A 25,865-nucleotide genomic window follows, 5' to 3' on the forward strand; every position below is an offset into this window, starting at 1 on the left:
ACTTCCATATTGGACTCAAATGTGATCCTGGTTTAGATCAGCGAGTATATAATTTGCCAACTTCATCAGAAATTGCTGCAATATGGGTTGAGGACAATGACAATAATATAACTCATGCCCCACATATTCAAATTTATACTCATAGCAACATAACACAAATTGTGAACTATTATTACGGATGTTATGATGCCTTACAATATCCTTTGTTGTTTCCATATGGACAAAATTCTGGCATTGTGGTATTAAAAAAATTCCTAAAGCAAAAAATATTCGTGGAAGTTATACTCATGAATGTGAACAGTTATCAAGCATACGAAATCTTTGCTCTCTCGATTCATATCTTCAAATAGAAGCTCAAGCTTTAGAAAAAGGAAAGAAAAAAGAGATACAGTTTTTGCTCGTGAATATTATTGTTATAGACCTCAAATGAGAAATGATGATGAAGACGAGTTACTACACACTAGTAGACTATTTCAGCAATATTCAGTTGACGAATACATAAAAATTGAAACCCAAAGATTGGATTTTGCTTCGTTCAATCAAGATTTATTTAGAATGGATATATTGCAAGGACTTCTAGATATTTTAAGACTTGGCAAACGAGATTCTTCTAACATTGGTAAACAAAAATTCCTTTCAGCTTCTTTTATAGGTGGACCTAGAGATATGCGATAACGATATATGGATGCAATTGCATTAGTAAAACGTTTTGGGAAACCAGATTTGTTTATAACTATGACTTGTAATCCGACTTGGCCAGAAATAAAAGAACATCTGTGGACAACTGATGAGGAGCAAAATAGACCTGATTTAATTAGTCGAGTATTCAGGGCTAAAGTTGAAGAACTGAAAACTGATATAAGCAAGAGAAATATCTTTGGAAAAGTTGTTGCTTATATGTATACTGTTGAATTCCAAAAACGAGGTTTACCAAATGCTCATTTCCTTATAATATTAGCTAATGGATATAAGTTATTGACATCGGAGGCTTACGATGGAATTATTAGTGCTGAACTACCAGATAGGGGTGTTCACGGTTCGGTTTGATCGATTTTTGATAAAAATCAAAACCAAACCAATTTAATCAGTTTTTAAAATTTTAAAACCAAAACCAAACCAAATTAAATACAAATCATCGGTTTGGTTGTCATTGGTTTGGTTTGGTTTTTCGGTTCGTAGTAAGCTAATAATAAATCGATAATAGTGAAACAACACTAGACAATAATTTGAAAATAATTTGCTAAATTTATACTTTTTTATATATTTCTTTCGGAATTGAAAGTTTATTTACCTCTTCATATGAAAAGAATGAACAAAAAAACAACTAAAAGTTTGCTTTCTCAAGCTTTAGCCATTGTAGTCTTGCAATTTGAGTTTGATTTCTTTACTCTTATGGTAGGATTTTTTTTAACTCTTCTGTTAGGCAAAGGTATGTGCGGAGGGTTAGAGAATTAAAGTCTCTTAAGGAAAAAAATTGGTTGATTCCTATTGTTTTGGGCTTAGGCAATCTTTTAAGATATAAGTAGGATAAACAAAAATTCAAAATAATAATTAAATTGCATAAAATATTTAAAATTATTTAAAAAAGATATTATATTGTATATAAATAATTATTAAATTTTTTATATAATTAATCGGTTTGGTTCGGTTTAATTTTTGGTTTTTTATAATAGAACCAAAACCAAACCAAATATTATCGGTTTTTAAAATTTAAAACCAAAACCAATCCAAATAAAAAAAAATATTGGTTTACTTAATCGGTTTGGTTTGGTTTTCGGTTTGGATCGATTTTTCGTCAAACCGTGAACAGCCCTACTACCAGATGCTAATTTGGATAAAAAAATTACATTCGCTTGTTCTTAAACATATGATGCACGGTCCATGCGGTAATCTGAATCCAACAAATTCCTATATGAAAAAAAATGTTCTTTTCAAGTTTAATTATCCAAAAAAGTTTGCTGAACATACATCAAAAGGAAGTGATTCTTATTCCATCTATAAAAGACGAAACACAGGAGAGGTTGTGAAAGTACGGGAGCAATATTTAGATAACTCTTGGGTTGTTCCATACAATCCTTTTTTACTTGGTAAATTCAACTGTCATATAAATGTTGAAGTTTGCTCTGATATAAAGGTTGTTAAATATCTTTACAAATATATTTGTAAAGGACATGACAAAATTGCATTTTATGTACATGATAATGAATCACACAAAGAAATAGATGAAATAAAAGAGTATCAATCTGCTAGATGGGTATCACCACCTGAAGCTATATGGCATTTATTTAGTTTCTCTATTAGTGAGATGTATCCAAGCGTTTATCACCTTCAGTTGCATCTTAAAGGGCAACAATTTGTTTCTTTTAAAGGCAATACAGATACAAACACAATCATTAATTATCCTATGATTAATAAAACAATGCTGACAGAATTTTTCCAGATGAACAGAACTAACAAAGATTCCATAAAGCTTAACTTATTATACAAAGAATTTCCTGAATATTTTGTATGGTCAACTACAGACAAAACATGGACATGGCGACAACAACGTTGCACCGTTGGCCGTATCGTAACATGTCACCCAACTGAAGGAGAACGATATTATCTGAGACTAATATTGCTAAATGTGAGGGGACCGAAATCATATAAAGATCTTCGAACTATAAATGGGGAACATTATAATACTTTTAGAGAATCCGCAGAAAAAAAAAGGACTATTACACTGTGATAATAGTTTAAATGATTGCATGTCAGAGGCAGCAGGTTACCAAATGCCATATAGTTTAAGACATTTATTTGCTACATTATTAGTGTATTGTAATCCAGTCAATCCAAAAGAAATATGGAAATAATTTGAAGAATCAATGTCTGAAGATTTCAGAGTGTTACATAATGTTGGAACGAAAGATATTCAATATCAAGTTTTAAATCATATTAATGATATTTTACACTTTATGGGTCATAATGTAAACGAATACGAGCTTATCCCAGAAACAGTTCGAGCATCTATATTGGAAAAAGAAGCAAAGGAGGTATTCTTTGAAAGAACCATCACGGTTAGTGAAGAGGATATACTGTTACACAAAAAATTGAACGCAAAATAATTGCAAGCATACAATGTGATTATTGACCGAATATTTTCCAAGAAACCAGGAGCTTTTTTTATTGATGGTCCATGAGGAACTGGAAAAACTTTCTTATATCGTGCCTTATTAGCGACCGTACGTAGTAAAGGATATATAGCTCTAGCAACTACTTCTGGTGTTGCTGCTTCAATTCTTCCAGGTGGGTGAACTGCACATTCACATTTTAAAATACCTATATACATTGATGAAAATTTCAGCTGTAATATTAGCAAACAAAGCTCAACTACAGGTCTGATTCGTGATGCAAAATTAATTGTATGGGATGAAGTGTCTATGGCTAAAAAAAGAATGCTTGATGTATTTGACTTGCTCTTAAAAGATCTTATGAATACAAATATGCTATTTGGGGGAAAAGTCATCATTTTTGGAGGTGACTTTAGACAAACTCTTCCAGTTGTTTGAAACGGGAAAAAAGAATATTTTATTAATGAATGTTTACTATATTCTACCATTTGGGACGAACTTGAAAAATTGCAACTATCTGAGAATATGAGGACAAAAACAGATCCTGTTTTTTGTGATTACTTGATGAGAATTGAAAATAGGCAAGAAAGGGTAAACTCTAATAACAAAATTGAACTTCCAGATTCTTTAGTTATTCCTTTTACAACTGAAAAAGAATCTCTAGATCACTTATTCACTATGACATTCTCAAATGCACAAGCATGCTCCTCTAATTCTTGTTCGACAGATTCTCACGTTATCCTAACGACAAAGAATGATTTTGTGAATGAAATCAATGATATTCTAATAGCAAAATTTCCAGAAAAACCAACTACATTTGTTGCTATTGACGAAACAGTTGAACCTAATGATCAAAGTCAATTTGAAGACCTATTACACACTTTGAATCCTGCTGGTTTACCTCCTTATAAATTAACTTTAAAGGAGAACTGTCCCATTATATTGTTGCGTAACTTGAATCCATATGAATGTTTATGCAATGGTACACGATTGATATGCTGCGATATTAAGACACATGTTATTAGTGCTAATATCGTGACAGGTGATTTTAAAAATAAACACGTATTTATCCCAAGAATACCATTATTATCGTCGCAAGATGAAAGATTACCAGTTTAATTTAAAAGAACACAGTTCCCAGTAAGATTATGCTACGCTATGACTATAAATAAGGCGCAAGGTCAGACTCTGGATTTCGTTGGAATATATTTGCGAGAACCTGTTTTTCCCACGGTCAACTTTATGTCGCCTTATCGAGAGCAAAGAGTTCAAATTGCGTCAAAGTGCTGGTCCGGTCGTCCACACTAGCCAACCGTGATGATCCTTTTACATATAATATTTTTTACGATGAAATTATCCAAAGAGCATCCTTGTAAGTCTTCTTGTTATCCTAAAATAGAATAATTTTTTTGTTTTATTCTGTCTTTCTACTCACGTACACTTTATTTTACTTTTTAAATGCTTATCGGTACTCATATCTGCTTTTTTCCCCGATTAGGCGATAAGGTTGTCACTGGACCTTTGCTTACCTCGACCTACAAAACAAGGTCAGTAATAGTTCACCATCATAGTTTAATATTAATTCTTATAAGATCTTATTTGATCAAATATAATTGATCATCTACTTATTGTGATGACCCAAAATGTCATCTTTAAATTAAATAATTATCTCAGTTTTTAAGAACTTAAAAAGAGCTATCAATAATTTCTGAACTTACGTGCGCAGTCCGTATAATTTTCTGGAAGGTTTTTGTATGAAAAATGGATTAAATTATGAATTAGAGCTTTAAAACTCAACTGAGTTGACTTCGGTCAATATTTTGAGCAAACGAACTCGGATCCAAGATTTGACGGTCCCAGGAGGTCTGTAGGAAAATAGGGACTTGGGCGTATGCCCGGAATCGAATTCCGAGGTCTCAGGCCCGAGAAATGAATTTTTGAGTAAAATTGTTTTCTGAAAATATTTAAGGAAAATGGAAATGAAATTTGATTAGAAAGTGATGGTATCGGAACCGTATTTTGGTTCCGATGTCCAATACAGGTCTTATATATGGTTTAAGCACTTTCTGTAAAGTTTGGTTGAAAACGGACGTCGTTTGACTTGTTTAGGACTCAAAATGGAAAATTTGATGTTTTATGAAATTTGAAAGAATTCTTGAATTTTAAAGCTTAATTCGTGGTATATGATGTTAGTTTGGCGATTTGATCGCACGGTTAAGTTTGTAGGATGTTGTTGAGTTAGTGCATGTGTTTGGTTAGGAGCCCCGAGGGCTCGGGAGTGTTTCGGAGGTGTCTCGGAGTGATTTCGGACTTGGGAAAATAGCAGAAAATTTGCAGAAATAGTACCCCGTGAACAGTACCAATGAACAGTACCCAGTGTACAGTACCCCGTGAATAGTAAAAACACATGAATAGTGCCCCCAAAAATTCTGGGCAGTTAAAGGACGAACAACACGTTTCTTTTTCATTTTTTTGAGTTTCAAACTCGGATTTTGGGCGATTTTTGAGGTGTTCTTCACGATTTCAACTCAAGTAAGTGTCCTATACTCGAAAGTGTTTATATTACATAAATCCATGGTTATTTTCATCGTTTAATTCGGATTTAAATGGAAGAAATCAAGATTTTTGCAAAATCTTCCAAAAATGAAAATTTTAGATTTGGAGGTTGAGTTGTTATCGGCATTGAAAAGCATATTATCTTGGAGATTATTACTTGAAGGATTTATAGGCGAAAGATTTATATTTGAAGGACTTGATGAATTGATTGCACTTGTATCTATTATTTGTTGAGAAACATTTATGGTGTTCTTGTGGCCTGCTATTTACATCACTGGTTGGTCATTGTTGCCATCATTGTTATCTGCTTCCTATTATTTTTGTACGCTATATTGCACAGGTTTATTTGGTAGTCTGGTCCTAGACTCGTCACTACTTCGCCGAGGTTAGGCTAGGCACTTACCGCCACATGGGGTCGGTTGTGCTGATACTACACTCTGCACTCTTTTGTGCAGATCCCAGTGTTGTAGACTTCGGACCACAGTGAGATTGCTATTTTCTTGTTCATCAGGCGATCCGAGGTAGTCCTGCAGGCGTCCGCAGGCCTTGGCGCGTCTCCTTCTATCTACTATTCCTGTTTCTTTCATGTATTTCCAGAGACAGTATTGTATTTATTTCTTTCAGACCTTTATTTGTAGTACTCCTAGACAGTCTGTGAAGTTGTGACACCAGTCTTGGGTAGATTTGTTATGGTTTGGTATTAGCAGTATTATTAAATCTCTATAATGCAGTCTTCCGCTTATTCAATTCTGTTGTTATCTAATTGTTGGCTTTTAACCATTATCGGATTAAAAATTGAAATAAGGTAGATAGTTCAGTTGGTTGGCTTGTGTAGATTTCACTAGTAGGTGTCATCACGACTCCCGAGGGTGGGAAATTCGGGTCGTGACAAGTTGGTATCAGAGCTCTAGGTTACATAGGTCTCACAATTCATAGACAAACTTTGTAGAGTCTGATGGATCGGTACGGAGACGTCTGTATTTATCCCCTAGAGGCTACAGAGTTAGGAAAAGTTTCACTCCCATTCTTCTCTGCCGTGCAATTTTGTTCTCTCATTGCTAAATTGAAACCTCTACTTGTGTCCTTTAATAAATGGCGAGGTCACGTGCCGCTTTTTCAACCAAACAATGTCACAGACCGATGATATATCAATTACGTCTTCGAAGACTTTGCAGAGGCTGGATAAGTCTCACCAAGCTTTTCGCTACCACTTTCAGCGGTGCATCTTTTGAGGACCCGCGAGATTTTCTTGACCGTTGCTATGAAGTATTGCAGAACGTGAAGATAGTCGAAAGTGATGGGGTTGATTTTGCTGTGTTGGAGATGACAAGTAGGGGTAGTGGAAAGATAATGTATTTACTAGACCAGTTGTGGTTCTGACGGAAGATGTAGATGTATCAAAAGATCACCTAATGAATCATGTTGGGGTTCAACGTACCTTGACATCTGGTTGATTTATTTGAGTTGTGAAGGTCAAATATTGTGGATTATCGGATGTTGTGACATATGGCTTCGTGCTAAGTGAGGGGAGTTGGGGGAGATTGTAACGACCCGACCGGTCGTTTTGAGCTCCGGCGCGTCATTCAGCAGTTTGAGGCCATGAGCAGCTTCATCTCGGGTATATTGACTTGTGTGTATGGTCAGAATTAAAATTCAGGAAGTTTGGAGTCAAATCTAAATGGAAATTCTCATTTTTGAAAGCTTAAAATTGAAGAAATGAACTAGGATTGGAATTTTGAGTAAACGACCTCGAAATTGGGATCCGAAGATTCTAGTAGGTTCGTATGATGATTTCAAACTTGGGTGTATGCCCGGATCGGGTTTTGGATAACCCGGGAGCGTTTTGGCGCCTATTGTGGAAGATAGCATTTTAGAAGAAATTGCATCAGTTTGGTTTAAAATGCATTTCAGTGTTATTGATGTCCGTTTGGGATTCCGAGACTGGGAGTAGCTCCGTATGGTGATTCTGGATTTGGGAGCGCGATCAGAAGTGAATTCGGAGGTCCGTAGGTCATTTTGGAGTCGTTCGGCTAAAGATGGAAAATTGAAGGTTTTTGAGAAAATTTGGCCGGAAGTGGAAATTTTGATATCGGATTCGAAATGCGAATTTTATGGTTTGGATAGCTTCGTTAGGTTATTTGGGACTTAGGAGTGTGTCCGGAATATCTTTGTGTTGAAATATATGAATTATGGGAAAAATTTGAAAAATTTTGATATTTAATATTGTTAAAGTTGACTTTGGTCAACATTTTTGGTAAACGGACCCGGGCCCGTGATTTTTCTGTCTCGAAAGGTCCATAGAAAAATATGGGAGTTGAACGTGTTTCCGGAATCGAATTCCGAGGTCCCAGGCCCGAGAAATGAATTTTTTCGTGAAATTGTTTTCTGAAAATGTTTAAGGAAAATGAAAATGAAATTTGATCAGAAAGTAATGGTATCGGGCTCGTATTTTGGTTCCGACGCCCGGTACAGGTCATATATGTTGGTTAAGCGCTTCCTGTAAAGTTTGGTTACAAACGGACGTTGTTTGACGGGTTTCGGCCTTAAATTGGAAAATTTGAAAGTTTATGAAATTTGAAAGAATTCTTGGATTTAAGGCTCAAATCATTGATTTTGATGTTATTTTGGCGATTTGATCGCTCGAGTAAGTTCGTGTGATGTTTTAGAGTCAGTGTTCATATTTGGTTTGGAGCCCCGAGGGCTCGGGAGTATTTCGGAGGTGTCTCGGAGTGATTTCGGACTTAGGAAAAATTGCAGAAAATTCTGCTGTGCTCAGAAAATTTTAGGTGCGAGTAGTCCAGTTTGGAAGCTCCTATCTTGTAATCTATAAGAAATCAGAAAAAGTGCAAAACACGTAAGTTGTAGCCCATACGTTCTAGTTTTCAGAAATTTAAACCATTCGCGATTTGGATATCATTTCGGAAAGTTACGATGGATCGAAAAGGGCTGCTGGAGCAATTTTGGCAGAATTTACGATGCACTTTAGAAGCTCATATCTCGGGATATATAAAGAGTTATATGGTGTACAACCTATTAAATTAAAGATCTTTGAGTATAGTTTCTAAATCTTCAAACCGTTTGTCATTTTGATATTTATACAAGACGTTATGGGTGTTTAAACAGAAGGTGTCCGACAAGGAACAATTTTAATAGGATGTACAACTTGTATAGCACAAGTGCAAGGTACAACTCGACGAAGCACAGGCAGATTCTTTTATACACGGATTTAGCTCACTTTTCTTCATTTCTTCAAAGTATGGACGATTTTTGGGGAGCTTCAAGAGGGGATTTTCATCATCAATGTGAAGGTAAGTTATCCCCACCTATTTTGAGTTAAGTACATCAATTATGTATGGATTTGAGCATGAAAATTGTAGAAAAATTGAGGATTTAGGCCTAGGGATTTGAAAATAAGATTTGGTGATTTGAGGGGTCAAATGAACTCCGATTTTGGTAAATTTTATATGTACGGACTCATGGCAAGACGAGGAATCCGGTGATGTGACTTTCGTAATTTTTTGAGAAGTGGGCCCAGGGCTCGGGTTTTGCAAATTTCGTGATTTTCGATATTTTTCGAGTCTTTTCGATTGGGTTGTATTCCCTTAGCCTATTGTAATATATTCCTTGTGTTTTTGGCAAGATTCGACGCGCGAGGAGGTCGATTCGAAAGGAAAGGGCATCGCGGAGTAGACTTTTGGCCATCTTGAGGTGAGTAATAGATGTCAATGTTGTTCTGAGGGTTTGAAACCCCGGAATTTCACATCGTAACGCTATATTGAGGCGTGACACGCACTCCATGGCGAGTGCGGGGTCGGATACTATTGGGGATTGTGACTTGGTCCATCCCGTGTGATGTTTATACTATACTGGTGATTGATACACATACTTCATTGATATTACTGGGCTTGATGCCATGTTTGGGGCCTTGTGCCGATTTGTAAAATCCTTCGAGGATTGATATTACTGCTTAGCATGATTTGCATATCATTTAATTTCAGTCCAAGGTTTTAAATGCTGTTTTGCAAACTCAGCCATAATTCTAAGTGTTGAAAACTTAAATGATATTTTTAAATGTATTCCGGGCTGGGAACTTCTGTTTTGTAAATGCCCAAGGGGCTTATTATATTATTTTCTGGACTGATTATAAAGTGACTTGAAACAGTGGTAACAATGACACTGTGTGATATACTTGAAACAGTGGTAACAATGACACTGTGTGATATACTTGAAACAGTGGTAACAATGACACTGTGTGATATACTTGAAACAGTGGTAACAATGACACTGGATGATATACTTGAACAGTGGTAACAATGGCACTGTATGATATAAATTGGTCAGGTAACAATGGCTGACCGGTCAGGTAACAATGACTGACCAAGATATTGCGCTTGGGCTGTAGGAGCCCCTCCGGAGTCTGTACACACCCCCAGTGAGCGTCGTCGACGATAAATAAATATGGATGGCTCGGGCTGCACGCCGCAGTGGGTACTGGAATGTACCATCATATGCATTGCATTGCATTCATGTATTTGTATTTATACTGGTGTTTAGCTGCTCAGTTCCATATGTTGCTGTATATTCGGATTGTAGCTTACTTTGTGTATTTACTGGATTTTCTTATCTTCGGACTGTAGTTACTTTTATTACTCACTGGGTCGGAGTACTCACTTTACTCCCTGCACCTTGTGTGCAGATCCAGGGCAGTCTCAGGCTCAGTAGATCCAGTTGATCAGCAGATCCAGCCTCTGGGAGTATCGAGGTAGCTGCACGGCGTTCGCAGCCATTGATCTTCTCCCTCCTATCCTATCTCTTTATTTCCGCATTATCGGACTTTGGATATACCGTGTATTAGGATGATATTCTGTATTCTAGAGGCTCAGATTCGTGACACCGGGTCCTAGTGAGATTATATTGTGTATTTTGTTAAAATCTTCAGTACTTTAATCTTGCTTAATTGATATTTCTTTCCGCTATTTTTGATAAATTGGGTTAAGTGTTGAATAATGGTCGGGCTTGCCTAGTAGTGTGTTGGGCGCCATCACGACCGTGATTTGGGTCGCGACAAGTTGGTATCAGAGCCTAGGTTACTTGGTCTCGCGAGTCATGAGCCAGTTTAGTAGAGTCTCGCGGATCGGTACGGAGACATCTGTACTTATCCTCGAGAGGCTGCCGAACCTTTAGGAAAACTTCACATTCTTGAATTCTTATCGTGCGCCCTTGATTCAGCTTGAAAAGAAACTTTTGAAATTCCTTCTGCGTGATCGTATGCACCAACGGGCGCTCAGTATCAGATGTGTCTCGACGGCTTTTGATTCCCCAATCGAGGGGCGAGGTGTAATCTCTGTGAGTTTGAAGTTAGACCAGTCTGGAGGACTTGAGGCCAAATCTTTGCCAATGGCTTGAGCACCGAGGTGCTGATTTTGTGAGCAAGTGTTTTGAACTCATATGTTCATTATTGTCCTTGTTAGCCGGAATGGCGGTTGGATATCCACGTGATGAGTATGTTAGTGTTGCGAGGTGTATTTGTACGACTTGGTAGTGGCAAAGAAGCCTACTGGATAGTAGATGAACTGTTAAGTGATTCGTTTCTTATTGTGATTTGTTGAGTAGCCCGAGTTATGGGTGCGTGAAGAATATTTTTCATGTCTCCTAGTTAGATAAGTCTGGGAGCTGAGATCGCTTCCGTAAATGTATTATGACAAAATCGTTGAGTCAAGGAGACCACCTTGAAGGTCGAAAATATTAAAGGAAGAATATGTTCCTACTTGGTTGAATGGCCCAATAATGGAGGGTTGAAGGGTATTTTCTATGTTTTATGATTCAAATAGGTGCAACGCATGTCCATGTATCAATTTAGATTTATGTAATTGATATGCATTGTGATGCTTTTTCAAGTTGTGGATGTGTTGTTAGGATGGTTTTGGTGATTCTCTGGCAGGTGGATAGGACCAATTACAAAGGAGGCTCTGCCGAAATATTTGAAAAATTTAGGACTTAAAAAAAAAAAAAATTGGTCGCCTAGAGAGTGGGCTTAACTGTTGTGTGAGTAAATGCAAGAATTGCAGAAGAGTTAAAATTCCAGATGATTCGTGTTTCCATGAGCTTATGATGGAGTGAGTTTAATCTCACCATGATATTACGACAACAATAGAGTATATGTGTTGTGATCTATGGCTTCGAGCCAAGTTGGGGAGCTTGTTGTTGATTAGCTAATTGCACGGTTTATTACCTGCGTGAATTCTGGTTATTGGCGTATTGGTGGGTTATTGCAGCTACGGAAAAGGACCATGAGTGGTAATTTGAGTAAATGAATTGTTGGATGCATGCTATGGTTAGCCTTATTGGCTCATGTTCAGACTTGAGGGAAGATTCATGATTTATGCCTCGTATAGGTGCAGGCTTCGAGGGAAGTGATCCCTCTAGGTGCTTTATCGAGAGGGTATTCATATGTTATAAAATTCAGTAGAGTTGGTTGCATTCGGGGCCAAGTCAGAGCTGGGTGGCTCTCAATAGCGGTCCTAGTTAATTCAAGAGGTAAAGTGTGGTGCCTAATGATTTTGAGTCTATAAGTACGGTTAAGAGTCAAGCTTTTGAAGCAGCTTATGAAGAAAGGCACAGAATGTTCTATGATGTTTTGACTTGCGGTGTAGCATTTGAGAGACATGAAATGGTCATGGTATTTGAGACAGCATGGTCTCGTGATTTAAGGTCACTCGGGGTGAGTTTGGTTGAAATAAGTTAGGTGTTAAAGGGAGATATTATTATTTCTAAGGCAATCAAGGATAAATTGGAAGGAAGTAGATTGATTAGCCATAGTTGAGTTGGTATACTGGTGTCAGTGATCGGTTCGTTCAGCGTGATCGAGTTATGCATGTGAGGCTTGTCGGCCACAGTGATTGATGTTATTCTGAAGCATTCTTTTGTTAGGGCCTATTATGAGTAGGCGGATCCCAGAAAGTGTTATGGTGGCTTGGACAACTACTTAGAGATTGGCATATTCGACGATTATGAGGATTCGCCTGTATGCTGCTATAGTTCTCCTGAAGTGAGTTAAATGGAAAGTCTTATGTGATGAAGTATTAGCCTATCGGCGGTTCCAGAGTTGTGATGGAAATCGCGTCTATCGTATATTGGCACGTGAGGTGCAGTGAGTGGTATGGAATTTGAAGTAAGGACCAAGGTTGCAGTTTGGTCAATGACTGTGATGTCATGATCTCGGATGAGCAGTATATGAGTTTCAGTGTTTTGAGTAAGATGGGTATTGATGTCAGTATCACCTGAGGTCGGTGTTCTGTGAGAAAGGCTTTGCATCCTGGTTAGGGATTCTTGATCGCTTTTCAGTGTTAGTGCAGCCGGTGGTTTGGATGTGCAGACCCGTTAATTATTTCAGAAGATGGTGGGAGCTTGTCCCACATGAATATTGTATAAGTGTGACATGTAGTCACTTGATTAATTAGAAATTTAAACCAAGTATGAGGATTATGGTAATATCATCCATTTGAGAATTTATGCCTGGAGGGCACTCTGTTTATTGGGTTATGGACATCTGAAAGATTATTGGCCTAGCTTGGCACGATCAGGATCGACTTGAGGTCGGTGGATAGATTTAAATGTGGAAGTGAGCCTTACGTCAGGCCAGTTGTGTTTATTTCAGCAATGCGCTCTTTATGGAAGGATAGTCGCAGTCTTATTTCGTGGTCAGTTAATTCATGTAAAGATATATTGCACCGTATGAGTTGTGAGACGGCTTGGTAAATTCCTTATGTGTTGAGGTTCCGCTCAGCGGTGATGTTATATGAGCAGGATGAGACTTAGATCATGTATCGCACCTCAGTTGTGCTTGAGTTTGTAGCCTATAGCGCTATATGTTTCCTTGGGAATGATATTATGCACCTTAGTGTGTTTATGACCGATATTCGGTATTTTGATGTGATGAGCTATTCAGCTCGACGTATATCTCCTTATGTGAGTTCTATATGTGGATCGGGTGGCACACCGCCATGGGTATGTTGTTTGGATCGGGTTGCATGCCGCAACAGTGTGATGTTCAGTTCAGTGCCCATATTTGCTTTTGTGTGTTCTGTTTCCCTGTTTTCTGAGGAAGTCTATGTTAGTGTGCGAGTTGAGTAGTTCCTTCTAGAGTTCGCCTTCCTTTTGTATCGCGTTCGAATTGATAGCATACTGGCACATTGTGGCGTCTTGTGGGATTTTTGATTATGTCTGAGGTGGCTTATTGCCTGAGCAGTTCGTACTGGGTGAGACGAGGTTACTAGATTTGGGGTCAGTGCAAACTGATTATATGAAGTATATTATAGAGCAAAGATCATTCTTTGGTTTGGGACAAGGTAATGGAACTTGTCAGGAGTGTAGATCCAATGAATTGTTGATTCAGCAGTTGGTTGTGAATTTCGGCACATCTCTTCAGTCGTATCGCTGTTGAAAAAAAAACTAGAGCAAGACTTGTGTAGATCATGAGATGCAATGGGAGCATCAGATTCGTGGAATTTCGACTATTATGTTTAAAGAATGTTATTGTGGTTCTATGAGTAAAGTGATGCAAAGTGTGAATTCAGCAAAGTTATGCAGTCATGTTTGGGTACAGCGTGTGGAGATTGATATGGTGGTCGTATGATGGAAACAGGCTTGGCAGGGAAATTCAGGATGTTGGAATTGGGCCTAATGGCTTATTTGCTTGAATAAATAAGTATATCTACAGAATTATCGAGCTAATGTGCTCAACGGAGTAGTGGTAGCATGGGAAGGTGCATGATGTGTTAAACAAGTGATTTCAGACTACTTCAGTGTAGTTCTCAGCACGTTCGAGGACGAACGTATGTTTAAGTGGGGGAGATTGTAACGACCCGACCGGTCGTTTTGAGCTCCGGCGCGTCATTCAGCAGTTTGAGGCCATGAGCGGCTTCATCTCAGGTATATTGACTTGTGTGTATGGTCAGAATTAAAATTCAGGAAGTTTGGAGTCAAATCTAAATGGAAATTCTCATTTTGAAAGCTTAAAATTGAAGAAATGAACTAGGATTGGAATTTTGAGTAAACGACCTCGGAATTGGGATCCGAAGGTTCCAGCAAGGTTCGTATGATGATTTCGGACTTGGGCGTATGCCCGGATCGGGTTTTGGATAACCCGGGAGCGTTTTGGCGCCTATTGTGGAAGATAGCATTTTAGAAGAAATTGCATCAGTTTGGTTTAAAATGCATTTCAGTGTTATTGATGTCCGTTTGGGATTCCGAGACTGGGAGTAGCTCCGTATGGTGATTCTGGATTTGGGAGCGCGATCGGAAGTGAATTCGGAGGTCCGTAGGTCATTTTGGAGCCGTTCGGCTAAAGATGGAAAATTGAAGGTTTTTGAGAAAATTTGGCCGGAAGTGGAAATTTTGATATCGGATTCGAAATGCAAATTTTATGGTTTGGATAGCTTCGTTAGGTTATTTGGGACTTAGGAGTGTGTCCGGAATATCTTTGTGTTGAAATATATGAATTATGGGAAAAATTTGAAAAGTTTTGATATTTAATATTGTTAAAGTTGACTTTGGTCAGCATTTTTGGTAAACGGACCCGAACCCGTGATTTTTCTGTCTCGAAAGGTCCATAGAAAAATATGGGAGTTGAACGTGTTTCCGGAATCGAATTCCGAGGTCCCAGGCCCGAGAAATGAATTTTTTCGTGAAATTGTTTTCTGAAAATGTTTAAGGAAAATGAAAATGAAATTTGATCAGAAAGTAATGGTATCGGGCTCGTATTTTGGTTCCGACGCCCGGTACAGGTCATATATGTTGGTTAAGCGCTTCCTGTAAAGTTTGGTTACAAACGGACGTTGTTTGACGGGTTTCGGCCTTAAATTGGAAAATTTGAAAGTTTATGAAATTTGAAAGAATTCTTGGATTTAAGGCTCAAATCATTGATTTTGATGTTATTTTGGCGATTTGATCGCTCGAGTAAGTTCGTGTGATGTTTTAGAGTCAGTGTTCATATTTGGTTTGGAGCCCCGAGGGCTCGGGAGTATTTCGGAGGTGTCTCGGAGTGATTTCGGACTTAGGAAAAATTGCAGAAAATTCTGCTGTGCCCAGAAAATTTTAGGTGCGAGTAGTCCAGTTTGGAAGCTCCTATCTTGTAATCTATAAGAAATCAGAAAAAGCGCAAAACACGAAAGTTGTATCCCATACATTCTAGTTTTTGGAAAGTTAAACCATTCGCGATTTGGATATCATCTCAGAAAGTTACAATGGATCGAAAAGGGCTACTGGAGCAATTTTGGCAGAATTTATGATGCACTTTAGAAGCTCATATCTCGGGATATATAAAGAGTTATATGGTGTACAAACTATCAAATTAAAGATCTTTGAGTCTAGTTTCTAAATCTTCAAACCGTTTGTCATTTGGATATTTATACAAGAGTTTATGTGTGTTTAAACAGAAGGTGTCCGACAAGGAACAATTTTAATAGGATGTACAACTTGTATAGCACAAGTGCAAGGTGCAACTCGACGAAGCACAGGCAGATTCTTTTATACACGGATTTAGCTCACTTTTCTTCATTTCTTCAAAGTATGGACGATTTTTGGGGAGCTTAAAGAGGGGATTTTCATCATCAATGTGAAGGTAAGTTATCCCCACCTATTTTGAGTTAGGTACATCAATTATGTATGGATTTGAGCATGAAAATTGTAGAAAAATTGAGGATTTAGGCCTAGGGATTTGAAAATAAGATTTGGTGATTTGAGGGGTCAAATGAACTCCGATTTTGGTAAATCTTATATGTACGGACTCGTGGCGAGACGAGGAATCTGGTAATGTTACTTTCGTAATTTTTCGAGAAGTGGGCCCGGGGCTCGGGTTTTTCAAATTTTGTGATTTTCGATATTTTTCGAGTCTTTTCGATTGGGTTGTATTCCCTTAGCCTATTGTAATATATTCCTTGTGGTTTTGGCAAGATCTGATGCGCGAGGAGGTCGATTCGAAAGGAAAGGGCATCGCGGAGTAGACTTTTGGCCATCTTGAGGTGAGTAATAGATGTCAATGTTGTTTTGAGGGTTTGAAACCCCGGAATTTCACATCGTAATGCTATATTGAGGCGTGACACGCACTCCATGGCGAGTGCGGGGTCGGATACTATTGGGGATTGTGACTTGGTCCATCCCGTGTGATGTTTATACTATACTGGTGATTGATACACATACTTCATTGATATTACTGGGCTTGATGCCATGTTTGGGGCCTTGTGCCGATTTGTAAAATCCTTCGAGGATTGATATTACTGCTTAGCATGATTTGCATATCATTTAATTTCAGTCCAAGGTTTTAAATGCTGTTTTGCAAACTCAGCCATAATTCTAAGTGTTGAAAACTTAAATGATATTTTTAAATGTATTCCGGGCTGGGAACTTCTGTTTTGTAAATGCCCAAGGGGCTTATTATATTATTTTCTGGACTGATTATAAAGTGACTTGAAACAGTGGTAACAATGACACTGTGTGATATACTTGAAACAGTGGTAACAATGACACTGTGTGATATACTTGAAATAGTGGTAACAATGACACTGGATGATATACTTGAACAGTGGTAACAATGGCACTGTATGATATAAATTGGTCAGGTAACAATGGCTGACCGGTCAGGTAACAATGACTGACCAAGATATTGCGCTTGGGCTGTAGGAGCCCCTCCGGAGTCTGTACACACCCCCAGTGAGCGCCGTCGACGATAAATAAATATGGATGGCTCGGGCTGCACGCCGCAGTGGGTACTGGAATGTACCATCATATGCATTGCATTGCATTCATGTATTTGTATTTATACTGGTGTTTAGCTGCTCAGTTCCATATGTTGCTGTATATTCGGATTGTAGCTTACTTTGTGTATTTACTGGATTTTCTTATCTTCGGACTGTAGTTACTTTTATTACTCACTGGGTCGGAGTACTCACTTTACTCCCTGCACCTTGTGTGCAGATCCAGGGCAGTCTCAGGCTCAGTAGATCCAGTTGATCAGCAGATCCAGCCTCTGGGAGTATCGAGGTAGCTGCACGGCGTTCGCAGCCATTGATCTTCTCCCTCCTATCCTATCTCTTTATTTCCGCATTATCGTACTTTGGATATACCGTGTATTAGGATGATATTCTGTATTCTAGAGGCTCAGATTCGTGACACCGGGTCCTAGTGAGATTATATTGTGTATTTTGTTAAAATCTTCAGTACTTTAATCTTGCTTAATTGATATTTCTTTCCGCTATTTTTGATAAATTGGGTTAAGTGTTGAATAATGGTCGGGCTTGCCTAGTAGTATGTTGGGCGCCATCACGACCGGGATTTGGGTCGCGACAACTATCTACGATCAAATTGCAGGGTCATGTGTTGTACCGATTTTGGCCTGAGATGTATTTATGTAGTATTGAAAGGTTTTCCAAAACTTTTATATGATCAAGAGATGAGATTTGAATGGGATGATGATGAAACATGAGATATTTCCGCGTCCTTAATAATTCTACATTTCAGTATTAACGGGGTCATGAAAACATATTTAGTATACTCGTAGTGCTTAAGTTAATCACAACACTCGCGTGGGGCAGTCATCTTTTAATGTACCAGTAGAATGAAATTTCTTGCAATGGTTATTTAAGTTATCCGGTACAGACCTAGTATGAGCAGCCGAACTGCGAACGGGCTGTTATGAAAATGGAGATACTAGGAACATCTTGAAAAATTATCCTAGACTTGGGAGAGACATATTTCGTCAAAGCACTCAGGCTACGTGCCCCATTGCAGTTACTACTCCACTTACATGACCAACCATAGGTAGGGGTCAGGATATTAGAGGTGGAGGTGAGACTCCTAAAGGTGGAGACCCAGTCCGTTGATATGTTTTCTATAGTATGGCTGAGGTTGCTACACCAGACGGTATCGTTATAAGTACGGTCTCGAATTATTAAAAACTCAAAATTTCCTTAACTTGATTCGGTTTTGAGTATCGAGGAAAGTTCTCCTATTGTACTCCACTTATGAGTGAGCTTCATAATTCTTAAACCTACATATGTGAATACTTCTGCTGGGAGATTATATGGAGATAGCCATGTCTATCATTATGTGTTGGTCATTAAAAATAGTTGTGAGGCTAAAAGTGACTTTTGTGAATTAATTCGATGAGTTTGATTTAATTTCTAAATAATTGATTTCCATTGTAAATTATATGCCCTACCGGTAAGAGGGATCATTGTATGTTGTGATTTTGTTTAACCGAAATTAATTTGAAAGAAGGAAGAAAGGAAATGGAAAATTTTAGTTGGCACAATGTGCAAAATACTTGTGATTCAGAGTTGAGGATGAGATCCTCACATTTTTATATGATATGAAATATTTAAATCGGGCTACAAGCTGCGGTGGATGTTATATAAGGACGAGGTCCTGGTGGTAAAAATTTTATGTGTTTAAATTCTCCTTTTGTGAAATTAAAATTTGTGTTGTAGCACTTGTAGGGAGTCATGCCTATTAGGCTTATTTGAAAATTCTTGTATGAATATTTCTGTGCATAATTTGCCAAAATTGTATTGTAACTATTGAGTTTTAGCCTACAAGATGAGAGCCCAGGTGGTGTTAAATTGTGATTACTTCGGGTAAGTAATTATAAGATCCCCATGCCTTGTTGTTAGTAATCTGGAGGTTTGAAACAAAATTTTGTTAACATGAGGTTAATTGGCGATGTTGTAATCTATTATGAGCAACCATTAAGACCAGAGATGTGGTTATGGTCATACATATGGTGCGTTTTATGTCAAGATATCATTGTGATAATGTCGTGCTTGTAATGCGGAGATTAGTGTTATTGATATATACTTTGTGTTGCGTTGTTGGGTTGTGGACATGTTGTTAGGAGTTGTTTTGGTGTTACTCTGACAGGTGGATAGGCCCAATTACAGGGGAGACTCTGCCGAAATTTCTGAAAAATTTGGGAGTTAGAAAAATTTGGGATATTGAGATGTGCAAAGAAAGAGATAAGTTACATTATGTGTTTGAAGACGGACTCTACTTCTCATTTAAGGACGAATGACCCTAAGTGGGGGAGAATGTAATACCCCGTATTTGATGGGTGCGTAGGCACGAGTTGTTATAGCCAGTCGGGACTAATATCGTGTGTTGACGTAAAAATCGGACCTTTCTAGAAATGATTGGAGTGTAAGAAATTTGGTCTTGAAGTTTACGAATATGGATAAAGGAAATGATCTCAATTGAAATGGTGTTATCGGACTTATGTCGAATGCGATAATGTGGGATCAACCGCGAATAATTGTGTAAAAGTAAAATCATCAATTTGGTAACTTGAGAATAATTCTTAATACGTTCGAGGGCGAACGTTTGTTTTAGAGGTGGAGAATGTGATGACCCAAAATGTCATCTTTAAATTAAATAATTATCTCGGTGTTTTAAGAACTTGAAAAGAGCTATCAATAATTTCTCAACTTGCGTGCGCAGTCCGTATAATATTCTGGAAGGTTTTTGTATGAAAAATGGATTAAATTATGAATTAGAGTTTTAAAACTCAACTGAGTTGACTTCGGTCAATATTTTGAGAAAACGAACCCGGATCCAAGATTTGACGGTCCTAGGAGGTCCGTAGGAAAATATGGGACTTGGGCGTATGCCCGGAATCGAATTCCGAGGTCTCAGGCCCGAGAAATGAATTTTTGAGTAAAATTGTTTTCTGAAAATATTTAAGGAAAATGGAAAGGAAATTTGATTAGAAAGTGATGGTATTGGGCCCGTATTTTGGTTCCGGTGTCCAATACAGGTCTTATATATGGTTTAAGCACTTTCTGTAAAGTTTGGTTGAAAACGGACGTCGTTTGACTTGTTTCAGACTCAAAATGGAAAATTTGATGTTTTATGAAATTTTAAAGAATTCTTGGATTTTAAAGCTTAATTCGTGGTATATGATGTTAGTTTGGTGATTTGATCGCACGGTTAAGTTTGTAGGATGTTGTTGAGTTAGTGCATGTATTTGGTTAGGAGCCCCGAGGGCTCCGGAGTGTTTCGGAGGTGTCACGGAGTGATTTCGGACTTGGGAAAATAGCAGAAAATTTGCAGAAATAGTACCCCGTGAACAGTACCAATGAACAGTATCCAGTGTACAGTACCCGTGAACAGTAAAAATACATGAATAGTGCCCCCGAAAATTCTGGGCAGTTAAAGGACGAACAACACGTTTTTTTTTTCATTTTTTTGAGTTTCAAACTCGGATTTTGGGCGATTTTTGAGGTGTTCTTCACGATTTCAACTCAAGTAAGTGTCCTATACTCGAAAGTGTTTATATTACATAAATCTATGGTTATTTTCATCGTTTAATTCGGATTTAAATGGAAGAAATCAAGATTTTTGCAAAATCTTCCAAAAATGAAAATTTTAGATTTGGAGGTTGAGTTGTTATCGGAATTTGATAAAATTTGTATGGGTGAACTCGTGGTTGAATGGGTTATCGGATTTTGTAAGTTTTGTCGGAATTCGAGACGTGGGCCCCACGAGCGATTTTGAGTTAAATTTCGGATTTTGTTTGAAAATTAGTATTTCCATATGGAATTAATTCGTACGCTTTATATTGAGTATATTGAATTATTATGAGCAGATTTGAAGCTTCGAACGAATTCGCGAGGCAAAGGCTTGTTGGAATTTTGAATTGGTTGCAAAGCGAGGTAAGTGTTTGGTCTAACCTTAGCTTGAAGGATTAGGAGTTGTGTCTTAATTGCTACATGTTAATTGTAGAGTACGACGTATAGGCATGGTGACGAGTATCTATACATTGGTATCAAGCATGTCCGTGAGTTTTGTATTATATTTGTTATGACTCCATTGTGGTTTATTGCGCTTCATATGTTATTATCACCATTGTTCCCTTGCCAGGATGTTTGTTTGATATTATTGTTGCCTTGCTAGGATGTTTGTTTTGATAGTATTGTTCCCTTGCCGGGATGTTGTTGAAATATTATTGTACCCTTGCCGGAAAGTTTTTATATTGCTCTTGTTCCCTTGCCGGGATTCCTTGTAATTATTGTTGGCTTGTAACTGGGAGCGGGTGGTACGCCTACCACAAGATATATAATGAAATGGGAGCGGGTGGTACGCCTACCACAAGATATATAATGAAATGGGAGCGGGTGGTACGCCTACCACAAGATATATAATGAAATGGGAGGGGGTGGTACGCCTACCACAAGATATATAATAAAATGGGAGCGGGTGGTACGCCTACCAGAAGACATAATGAAATGGGAGCGGGTGGTACGCCTACCACGAGATACATGAAATGGAAGCGGGTGGCACGCCTGCCACGAGATACATGAAATGGGAGCGGGTTGCACGCCTGCAACAAGATGTGAAAAGAAAGTGAAATATGCTTTTGTTTCCCTTATTCTTGTGAGTGATTGGATTTTGATTCCTTTATAATTCTCTTGATATTCTATTTTTTACTTTTTTTTATATGTTCAATACTCCAAATTTCGACAATTGTTACATTTTTTTTAACTCAATTGATTTCTCAACTAAATTTTCCTTAAACCGTTTGAGGTTGTACTTTACAAAAAAAAGGAATTTCTACTATGTTTTGATTTATTGATTTCTCGTATTAAAGGTGAAGGATTCATTCGATATTGTACTTTAATTGAAAAGGGTATCTTCTTTATCAAATGATTTCTAAAAATAACTTCATATTTTCTTGTTGATTTCCTAATTGGGTTGGAAGTTGTACTCTACTTTATGTTAAGTGAATGAGGCGTCACAAGGTGACATTTACTCGAAAGAATTATATTCGAAAGATGCTTATTTGAAAGATATTTTATTTAAAGGAAATATATTCGATATATATTCATTGAAAGCATATTATCTTGGAGATTATTACTTGAAGGATTTATAGGCGAAAATTTATATTTGAAGGACTTGATGAATTGATTACACTTGTATCTATTATTTGTTGAGAAACATTTATGGTGTTCTTGTGGCCTGCTATTTACATCACTGGTTGGTCATTGTTGTCATCATTGTTATCTGCTTCCTATTATTTTTGTACGTTATATTGCACAGGTTTATTTGGTAGTCTGGTCCTAGACTCGTCACTACTTCGCCGAGGTTAGGCTAGGCACTTACCGGCACATGGGGTTGGTTGTGCTGATACTATACTCTGCACTCTTTTGTGCAGATCCCAGTGTTGTAGACTTCGGACCGCAGTGAGATTGTTGTTTTCTTGTTCATCAGGAGATCCGAGGTAGTCCTGCAGGCGTCCGCAGGCCTTGGCGCGTCTCCTTCTATCTACTATTCCTGTTTCTTTCATGTATTTCCAGAGACAGTATTGTATTTATTTCTTTTAGACCTTTATTTGTAGTACTCCTAGACAGTTTGTTAAGTTGTGACACCAGTCTTGGGTAGATTTGTTATGGTTTGGTATTAGTAGTATTATTAAATCTCTACAATGCAGTCTTCCGCTTATTCAATTCTGTTGTTATCTAATTGTTGGCTCTTAACCGTTATCGGATTAAAAATGGAAATAAGGTAGATAGTTCAGTTGGTTGGCTTGCATAGCTTTCACTAGTAGGTGTCATCACGACTCCCGAGGGTGGGAAATTTGGGTCGTGACACTTATTTTCCCAGTTGCTTATATCTTGTTATTTCAACATTTTCTTAAAGTTACTTGGAATTCTGTATCACGCTTGGTCATTTACTTATTCATTTTAAACTTAATTTTTGAAAGTCAAAAGATATTATCGTCGTGTCTGAAATCAATCCAACATATTTACTAATCAGCTACGGAATTATTTAAGTTTGCATCAATATTTTCTATTTTGGTTACTTGTGGTGGACATAATTATAAAAACAGAAAGACGCGAATGCTCATTTGCAACTGAGGTAAAAGTTATACAACTAAGGTTAACTTTATAAACCATGTAAGATCACTGCTTAATGAATTCAAAATAGTATCTGATTTGGATTTTGGAGTTAAATCTGAAAACTATCCTTTTCTTTAGTTTGCTTGATAATGTTTTTAAATATTTTCATGCTTATAATTGACCCATTAGCTGGTCAAGCTTTTAGACAAGCTTTTCTATTATATTTTTTCCGAGAACCACTTTAGCCGTGGAATGGGGTTTCCTGTAGAGACATGTGCATTATTAGTATCCGATGGAAAGCGATTTTTTTTCTAGCAGTTGTTAATTATCCCTAAATATTTTGTTAGTGAAATCTGGCTTGTGCAATATCTTTTGGAACTCAATTATTTTGTTTGATAATAGCGGTCTTCACATCTCATTTGATAGATTGGAAATAAGAGAATTATAGTTATTGCTGAGAATTGTAAGAAAATTTACAGATCTTAGCCTTTGGTTTTGTGATAAGTATGTGACTTTTTCTTTTTCAAATAATGTTACCTTAGTTTTAGTTTGTGTCTTAACCAAGTGTTCTGCTGATAAGATTGGGGACAACCTCTCCATTGCTTGCATTACTTTCTTCTTCAATTGTCATATAAATCTATCCTTGAATGCTCTTTGAAATAAGCATTTATCCTTTTGGACATGATTAGGTTTGTATTGCTGCCTTTGCTGCTGCAAGTGGTTGCTTGTCCATTGAAGATGAAGTTTGCTAGGCACAATTTTCATATTCTTTTAACACCTTCCTGGCTGAGTCCCTTGAAAATGTTCCATATTGCGACGTTCGACAAATAATTATATTTAGTTGGTCCTTGCCTTCACAACTTCTCTTTCGTTAATATTCACCAGTATATTCTTTCACTGCAGATAGTTTAAACTTTTTTGTTGATCAAGTGCTCGCTACTTAGCTACCTGCTTACTGATATTTTCGCTCAAATAAGTCATTAATCTCTACTTGATTACCAATGTAGGGAATGAAGCACTTGGGGCTATTACTGAAGGTTGTTCTCTGCATCATTTCAATGTAAGTGGCTCCCACCAAATTGGGGATGCTGAAATAATAGCCATAGCAACAGAATGTCCTGAACTTAGTTACTTGGATGTGAGTGTTCTCTAGGTATGTCCACTTATACTTGTTCTATAGAGTGGAATAAACAATGGATATAATGCAAAGACTGTGCGTGTATGTTTAACATGTTTACGTACAGTTGTCAACTATATAAATTGATTAACGTTTCTAAATTACCTGATACTTCGGTATTTTCATACTGCAATCTGTTGGGGTAGACACTATAACCTTGGTTGCAGCTCACTATGGAGATGAAAATTCTTGAGATTTAAATTACCTAGAACTTCATGTTATTGGTCATTTGCGATTTTGTTGTATATGCAAACTGGGACTTTGCGGGATAAAAGGAATCAATTGGGGATGGGCATAATCATTTGTATGGAGACTCTTGTCACTTATTTTCCTCTTGATATTCTTAAAATTATCATCTCTCATTAGGCCTGCCTTCACAACTACCAAGCATTAGAGAAGTTGAAAGCCATGTGGTGCAGTTGTCAGAAATGTGTTATATTTTGACAAAACTTCTGATGAAAATTTTATTGTAACAAGGATCATATTACAAGGATACGCGTGTGTCACGCCCTTACCGGCCAAAACCACTACGATATCGAACTATAAATAGATAATTTGAGTGATAATCAACATCTTTTTGCTGCTGAAATTCCATCTCCACTTCACCTCGACAAACGATGATCGCCATAGAGGGTCAAATCTTATGTTGACTTGTGTTGACGGACAAGCGCTGGAATAAGAAAATATTATTGCAGTACCAATAGTTGTTTATACATTTAACATTATTGTATTTATTGGTTCATACATAGTTTCTGTTATGTAATATTATATGTTTGTACTTTGCTTAAGATATCAAATAAACTGGGACCAGAACTTTTTTGGTTCTTAATTACATGATATGAATAATTTAGGAGCAGAATTTTTTTCCTTGTTAATTACATTATAACCTTTTATCATTACATGTCTTGTTATTTTATTTGCTTATTCTATTCAAGGTATAGGGTAGATGTCCGGCTTGTTCCTTTCATATGTGTAGGATAAAATGGTCAAGACAACCATAGTTGTGGTATGCTTTTTCAAGCTAAGTATGTCCTGCTGGCAAAGCCCACTTTTGTCTTATGGGTGTTTCTGGCATTCATGTAGATTAACTGTGACAAGAGCACATTCTCAAACAATTCTTCCATGTTTCAGCTGTAG

At 37.5% G+C, this 25,865-nt stretch overlaps 2 protein-coding genes across 2 annotated transcripts; both read left to right on the plus strand.

Annotated features, from left to right (window-relative positions):
• The first annotated feature begins 681 nt into the window (after nucleotides 1-681).
• LOC138887949 (uncharacterized) lies at nucleotides 682-2,728 on the plus strand. The gene is made up of 3 exons (XM_070169742.1): nucleotides 682-1,041; nucleotides 1,424-1,429; nucleotides 1,937-2,728. The coding sequence occupies exons 1-3, from the start codon at nucleotides 682-684 to the stop codon at nucleotides 2,726-2,728; spliced, it is 1,158 nt and encodes a 385-aa protein (XP_070025843.1).
• A 907-nt stretch (nucleotides 2,729-3,635) lies between these two features.
• On the plus strand, nucleotides 3,636-25,865 carry LOC138887950 (uncharacterized). The gene is made up of 3 exons (XM_070169743.1): nucleotides 3,636-4,152; nucleotides 24,559-24,689; nucleotides 25,812-25,865. The coding sequence occupies exons 1-3, from the start codon at nucleotides 3,636-3,638 to the stop codon at nucleotides 25,863-25,865; spliced, it is 702 nt and encodes a 233-aa protein (XP_070025844.1).

This window comes from Nicotiana sylvestris, chromosome 3, assembly GCF_000393655.2.
Source record: "Nicotiana sylvestris chromosome 3, ASM39365v2, whole genome shotgun sequence".
Lineage (NCBI taxonomy): Eukaryota > Viridiplantae > Streptophyta > Magnoliopsida > Solanales > Solanaceae > Nicotiana > Nicotiana sylvestris.

Excerpts from the sequence above, each read along its gene's own strand:
- LOC138887950 (XM_070169743.1), top strand. The coding sequence starts at position 3,636 with ATGAGGACAAAAACAGATCCTGTTTTTTGTGATTACTTGATGAGAATT. Across the intron at positions 4,153-24,558 it reads TAGTGCTAATATCGTGACAG|GGAATGAAGCACTTGGGGCT; the intron begins GTGATTTTAAAA and ends TTACCAATGTAG. Across the intron at positions 24,690-25,811 it reads CTGAACTTAGTTACTTGGAT|ATTAACTGTGACAAGAGCAC; the intron begins GTGAGTGTTCTC and ends GCATTCATGTAG.
- LOC138887949 (XM_070169742.1), top strand. The coding sequence starts at position 682 with ATGGATGCAATTGCATTAGTAAAACGTTTTGGGAAACCAGATTTGTTT.